Source organism: Heloderma suspectum, chromosome 2 (genome assembly GCF_057233095.1).
Source record: "Heloderma suspectum isolate Gila_16-S chromosome 2, 16-S_ref, whole genome shotgun sequence".
In the NCBI taxonomy this organism is placed as follows: Eukaryota; Metazoa; Chordata; class Lepidosauria; order Squamata; family Helodermatidae; genus Heloderma; species Heloderma suspectum.
This window is the reverse complement of record NC_139459.1, coordinates 264147173-264154540: the sequence shown is the minus strand read 5'-3', so window position 1 is coordinate 264154540 and position 7368 is coordinate 264147173. Positions and strand designations below refer to the sequence as shown.

Genomic DNA, 7368 nt, shown 5'->3' with positions numbered 1-7368 from the left:
GAACAACGGTCGCGTCCCGAGGACCCAAGGGAAAGAAGGAGGATCTCTCCCTAGCCCATAAGTTCAGGGTCTCCCCATGATTCTCCTTCAAACGGGGACCAACTGCCTAACCTGGAGCACAGGCTACTCTGCTATCTTTCCCCAGTGCTGTTCCTTGCTTAGTCGCTGGTGATTAGCATCTGAAAGAGTCATTAAGTTGTAAAAGGATTAAAGCCTTGAAAAGAATCCTTTTGTCTGTGTCTTGAGTTGGCTATTGGAGTAGACTGTAAGAGGTAGCTAGGGTGCTCCTGACATTCAGTACCATCAACCATAGTATCCTTCTGGACCACCTGGACAGTATTGGCCTTGGAGGCACCATTTTACAATGGTTCCAGTCCTTCTTAGTATTTTCAGAAGGTGGAGTTGGGGACTCCTGTTCAATGAAATGACCCATGGTTTCCATCAGGGTTCCATCTTGTCCTTTTTGCTATTTAGCATATACATGAAACCATTGAGAGAGGACGGCCAGAGTTTTGGGATTTGGTGCCACCAGTATACTGATGACACCCAACTCTGTCTCTTCTTTCTATTTAAATCCAAGGAAGCTGTCCAGAGTTCTAAATCAGTGTCTGATGTCAGTAATAGACTGAATGAGAGCAAACAAATGGAAACTTAATCCAGACAAGACAGAGGTGCCCTGTGTCCGTCACAAGACAGATTAGGGAATAGGGATTCAGCCTATGTTGAATTGAGTCACACACCCCTTGAAGACTCCGTTTTGCAGTTTGGGAGTACTCCTGAATTCAGCCCTTAAGCTGGATGTCAAGTTCTGAAAGTGGCCAGTAGTGTGTTTGCACAGCTAAGGCTAGTGCACCAATATGCCCATTCCTGGAGATGCCAAATTTGACCACAGTGACACACGCCTTAGTTACATCCTTTTTGGACTACTGTAACATCTTGAAAAAACAGCAGCCAGACTATTCACCAGAGCTGGTTTATAGGGAGTGTGTGACTTGCTTGTTATAACAGTTTCACTGGCTATTGGTCCATTTCCAGGCACAATCCAAAATGCGGGTTCTGACCTATAGAGTGCTACATGATTTGGGACAGGCTTACTTGAAAGAATGTACTCTCCTATATGAGCCTGACTAGTTTTTAAGATCCTTACAAAAGGCTCTTCTGCCTGTCTTTATTTTTATTTTATTTATTACATTTGTATCCCACCTTTCTTCCATCATGGAACTCAAGCTGACTACATGTGGTTCCCAGGTGGTCTCCCCTCCATGCACTGACAAGACCCAGACCTGCTTAGCTTCAGCAAGGTGGCTGCCTCATGTGCCTTCAGACTATGCCCTGGGACCCTGTCTTGTCACCATTAGAGGAACATTTGGCAAGAACGTGAGAGAGGGCCTTCTCTCACATGACAGAGTGGCTGCTCCCAGGCATGGGAACTCCTTGCCAAGGGAGCCCAAGCTAACTCTTTCTTTGTTGTCCTTCTGCCAGTAGGCAAATATGTTTTTATTCAGGCAGGCTTTTGGCTTTTACGGGGTTTGCTGAAGTAGGTTTTAAAAGGCAAGTGCTAATTATTTCTTTTTTATTTATGCATTTTGGACTGATTTACTTCTGTGTTCTAATTATAATTTTGTATTTTAGCTTATATTTGAGTGTTCTTAGTTGCCAGTAAATAAGTAATAAATAAATAGCAATCCGATCCTGGCATCTTTCAATTTATACAATAATCTGTAGGATCTACACCAAGAGAGGGAATTGAGTTTTTAACATGGTCTTGACATCACCAAATCTGAACATATTCTAATGCTCTGAGTAGAAATACATAGTGAGGAAAGGAGGGAATTTGCTACCCTTAATAGCCATCTCCTCCCAAGCCCATTTTTTCTCCTTATGTTCAGAACTAAACTCAGGCAGCTAGATTCCTACAGCAGATGAGGAAAAAGCCAGCTCCACTTCCAAATGTATCCTGGGAGGTTTTGCAAATACAGATCTTTCCTTAGCTTCATTCACTGTCAGGCAATGTTACCGTTTGTGGTCATAGCTCCGATTGATCTCTTTTTACATTAAGATCTTGCTCTGCCTTTGTTACAGAACGGCATGCCCCAAACGTTGAGCTCTACCAGCATGTTTACTCCCTGTGGCTTCAGCCCTCATCATCTCCATCCATCCAAAGAAGATGATGAAGGAGGGCTGATCTTTCAAGATGGAAACCTTACTTCAGCATCTCTCGATGCTTTAATCCAACATCTTATACCTACAGCTGACTACTACCCTGAGGTAAGTCCTTTCTTAATGTAAGCTGCTACTTCACTTTGATGAACTGGATCATCACTTTTTGCAAACAGTCTGCATTTTTTTAAATTAAAGAGGTTTCTTTTCAAACAATTAAAGGAGAGTGTAATATTTTCACATTGCTCTAAGTCCTGTTATTCTGTGGAAAGTTCTGTGAGACAAGTGCATTGCTTGTGACTCTTAAGCTTTTAAATAAGATTATAAGACACAAAGTTCATGGTGACAAACTGGTGGTGTAGCCCCGGATGGAGCACTTTAAAAATAGTGCCTTGTCCCCAGGAGACACAGACCTAAACTAAAGGAAGGTGCTGCCAAGAGAGCTCCCTCTTATGGATCAGTAAGTGGTTAAAGAACAGAAAGCAGAGAGTAGTGCTTTCTACTAGTCTTGATGGATATGTGCTACCTCCAGTATCAGAGGCAGTGAGCCTATGTACTCCAGTTGCTGGGGAACATGGGCGGGAGGATGCTGTTGCAGTCATGCCCTACTTATGGGTTCCTGGTCGACAGCTGGTGGGCCACTGTGTGAACAGAATGCTGGACTAGATGGACCCTTGGCCTGATCCAGCATGGCTGTTCTTATGTTCTTATGAGACAACAGGTAGTAAATTAGCTAAACATCCAACAGCTGATGATATTCTTCTAGCCTATCTGAATGAGAGCCATTCCCTTAGTCCTGGGATGGGCAACTTGCAGCCCTCCAGATATTTTTGCCTACAACTCCCATCAGCCCTAACCAACATAGCCAATATTGAGGCATGGTGGGAATTGTAGGAAAAACATCTGGAGGGCCACTGGTTGCCCATCGCTGCCTTAGTCAAAGCAGAAAACCAGTTTGTAACAGGGCATAAGAATTCTTCAGAATATAGCATGACATAACATCCTTAAAGAGAGCCCATACAGATAATCGGTACCTTGTCCAACATTTTGACTGTTTGTACCTTATGTTGGGAGTACAAGACAGAATTGGGATTCTCTTGGTGTACCATCTGCTCCAGTGCCTAACAGTCTCCATGCCTGAGCTGACAGGAGTCGTTTCAGGAGTGGTGTTGATATCTCCTACGCTGTTAATTTTGGGGGGACTTCAAGATTTATGCTGAGAGTCCCTTGTCTGGGGTGGCTCAAGGTTTCATGGTCTCCACGACAGCCAGGGTATTTCTCAGTATGTAGGATATACCTTTAATTTGGTAGTTTGTACTGCATAGGATTGATAGTCATCTGGGGGTGAGGAAACATACTGTACTTCCCTTGTATTGGACAGACTGCTCCCTGGTTTAGGCCTATTAGAATGGTTCAATACTGGATGAATGGCTCTAGTGGCTCTAGGGGATTTTTCTGTAACTGTGGCTGGCCAACTTCTTGAATGGGAAAATTGCCCAGGCAGTTGATATGATGCTCTCAGGTTCCTGAGCCTGTCAAGGCTTTGTGGCTTTGAAGTGCCAGGACATAAACTCATGGTGAATCATGGCCAGCAGGGCTAGGCCAAACTGAGTGTCTTGGTTGCTGGGAGGAGACAGATATTCACTCACTAGCCCACTGTGACCAATTTGGAAGACACTTTGCAGATAAAGTCACAGCCTGGACTCCACATTGATGTACTTATGGCAGCCGCTTGTCCTGCTATGCATTCTTTTCAGCTTACGAAGCCTGAGGGTGTGAACACTTGTACTCTTGATCCTTATCCATCAAGCCTGAATAAAGCAACTGTGGGAGGGAAAATAATGCCTCTTTGAAAGAGGTCATGGTTCAAAGAAGCAGTGGTTAGACCTTTATTTGGGGGAAAAGCCTATTTGGACCACTATATGTTGGACAGCTATGGACCAGTATTCAATAAACTATTTCTGAGCAAGCTGTTTGAATGTGTGACTCACCTCCAGGTTTTTATGGATGATGGTGCTTAATCTGTATCCAGCTCAGCCTGGTTTCTAACCCAGTTTTGGAACTGAGGCACCCTTAGTCGCCCAGGTGGATGACCTAAGCTGGAAACTGGGTAGGGTGGGGATGCCCATGTTTCTTCTGGACCTCTCATCAGCTTTCAGTACTATTGAACATGGTATTATTCTGGATCACTTTTCTTGGTTGGGGTTAGGCAGATCATTTTATGGTGGTTGCAGTCCTGCCTAAAGAGCAGGTCTCTGAAGATATTGCTTGATTCCATCACCATTAGCCTAAGGTGTCCCACAGGGCTCCATCTTGTCCCATATACTGTTTAGTATCTATGTGAAAGCACCAGGGAAGGGTACCCAGACATCTGGCCTGTGGTATCATCAATATGCTGATGATATCTCTTTAATTTTAAGTAGCTCCAAAACCTGGCTTTTGTTAACACATCTAGTAGGCTTAAAGTAAGTCATTAGTGAGTTTCTGTAGCCCTCAGCCCTAAAAACATTGGCTTGGAAACAATTGTTTACTTTAAAGGAAGTGAGCAATCAAGTTTGCAGCCTTAACTCATGAAAAGAGTGGCTATTTTTAAAAAGCTTGACAGTGCAGACTGGAGATAAATGTGCTGGCCAAACTAATGCAAAGCCAGTAAATGTAAAGTTCAGCAAATTTTGACATCTTTGGCAGCCTGCACACATGAACATGGACCTGCATGCATGAACAAGATATGTATCTATTGTATATTCATTGTTTTATATATGTATAGCTTACTTTTGCCCTGTGAACAAAGTGTGAAAAAATGGCATCTCTACAAATCTGACAAAGTTATTTAATTTGTATGCCTGTTTGTTGGTTATGAAGAAGATGTTCATTCTTATCATTTTTTCTCCATATCACACAGTTAATATGATGATATTAAGAGGCTGGCTGTGATGACTGCTGCTCATTTTGCATAGGTGCAGTTCCATTGGCTGTAGTGATATCGACTTTGTCCTCATGGGCATAAATCAGCAAAAGTTACATGGTTAACAGCTCAGTTCTACTTATGTTTACTTGAAAGTAAATCCCACTGAGTTCAATGGGACATACTGCTAAGTGAGTGTGTATAGCAGCCTTCTCCAGCATGGTGCCCTCCAGATGTTTTAGACTACAGGTCCCAGGATTCCTGACTATTGGGTATGCTGGCTGGATGTGACCGGAGTTGAAGGGCACCAGGTTGGCGATCTCCACTGTACAGGATTGCAGCCTTAACCACTTTCGAATATATTTAATGCAAACACATAGGCTGTGTTCCTATACATAACTTTATACAAACCTACATGCAACCTCACTTCAAATACTGTGTACAATTCTGGTTGGTGCATCTCAAAAAGGATATTGTAGAGCTGGAAAGGGTGCAGAAAAGGACAACCAAAATGATCCTGTGGCTGGAGTAACTCCCCTACATGGAAAGGTTACAACATTTGGGGCTGTGGGATGTGGAGGAAGCCACTAGAGATAACTTTTCCCCCCTCTTTCATAGTTCTAGAACCCAAAGTCATCCAATGAAGGTGATTAGCAGGACATTCAGGTCAAACAAAATAAACCATTTTATTTTGGTTTATAAATAAACTGGACTGAAACTCAATCCAGACAAGACGGAGGTACTCTTAGTGGGTGGTTCGTCTGCCCGGCTAGGTGATATTCAACCTGTTCTGGAGGGGGTTGTACTCCCCCTAAAGGATCACGTTTGTAGTTTGGAGGTGCTCTTGGATCCAGAACTGCCACTTGAGGCACAGGTGAACTCAGTGGCACAGAGCACTTTTTATCAGCTTAGGCTGGTATACCAACTACGCCCTTATCTGGACAGAGATAGCCTAGCTACAGTTATCCATGCTCTGATAACTTCTCGTCTGGATTACTGCAATGTGTTATACGTGGGGCTGCCTTTGAAAACGGTCCAGAAACTTCAGCTGGTCCAAAATAGGGCAGCAAGATTGTTAACAGGGACTGGCCAGCGAGCTCATATTATGACAGTACTTTTTCAGCTGCACTGGCTGCCAGTCCATTTCCAGGCCCGATTCAAAGTGCTGGTATTAACATTTAAAGCCCTTAACGGCTTGGGGCCAGGTTACCTGAAGGATTGCCTCCTCCCATATGTGCCTGCCCGGGCCTTAAGATCATCCTCAGTGGCCCTCCTCCGTGAGCCCCTGCCAAAGGAAGTGAAGCGAGTGGCTACTAGGAGGAGGGCTTTTTCTGCTGTGGCACCCCGGCTGTGGAATGAGCTCCCTAGTGAGGTTCGCCTGGCACCTACATTGTATTCCTTTCGGCGCCAGGTGAAGACCTTTTTATTTTCCCAGGCATTTTAGCATTTTAGCTTTCTAAACTTTTAGCTTTGCTGTTTTAAATCTGTATTTTAAACTCCTGCACTGCTGCTAGGTTTTATTGTGGTTGTATTGTTATATTGTGGTTTTAATGTTCTATATATTTTAAATTGTTTTATTGTGTGCGGTTTGTTTTTAATTTTTGTGAACCGCCCAGAGAGCTTCGGCTATTGGGCGGTATAGAAATGAAATGAATGAATAAATGAATGAATAAATAAATAAATAAACCATTATTCACAGAGCACCATGGAACTTGCTGTCACAAGATGTGGTGACCAGCTTAAATAACTTGGGAGAATAAGGCAGTCAATGGCTACTAGTCATGGTCGCTACATACTAATGCCAGAATCAGAGGCAGCGTGCTTCTGAATACCAGTTTCTGAAGAATGACCGTGGCTCATGTCCTTCTTGTGGCCACTCTGAGAAAGGGTGTACTAGTCTGATCCAGCAGGGCTCTTATTGCATTCTTATGACACATGCAGCATGGACAGCAGTGATTATAGTAAAGCTATATATCTTGTACATGTGTAAGGCTGTACCCCCTTTCAGTATAAGTCATCGGAAGGCTCTCTGCCTTGCACAGCCTTGCCATGGGCTTCATTTGAGAAATTATCTAACATACTTCCCTTCCTGTCCAGTTATCATCAGATACTATTGCCTGTTTCTCTTTCCCAGAAGGCCTATATCTTTACATTCCTGCTGAGCTCAAGACTCTTCATTGAGCCTCATGAGCTTCTGTCCAGGGTTTGTCACAAGTGCATCGAGCAGCAACAACTGGATGACCCAGTGCTGGATAAGGTTAGTACTTTTGGTGGTAGAAGGGTTTGTTGGGGATAGCTGATTA

General features: G+C 43.6%; 1 protein-coding gene across 1 annotated transcript in view; it reads left to right on the top strand.

Moving 5' to 3' along the window:
• Window positions 1-2088: 2088 nt before the first annotated feature.
• The window catches only part of RASGEF1C (RasGEF domain family member 1C), a 63793-nt gene continuing 58513 nt past the window's right edge, over window positions 2089-7368 (top strand). Inside the window, exons 1-2 of the mRNA XM_084832424.1 lie at window positions 2089-2268; window positions 7200-7322. Of these exons, the coding sequence (XP_084688550.1) occupies window positions 2089-2268; window positions 7200-7322 (303 nt within the window). The remainder of the gene's footprint in view (window positions 2269-7199; window positions 7323-7368) is intronic.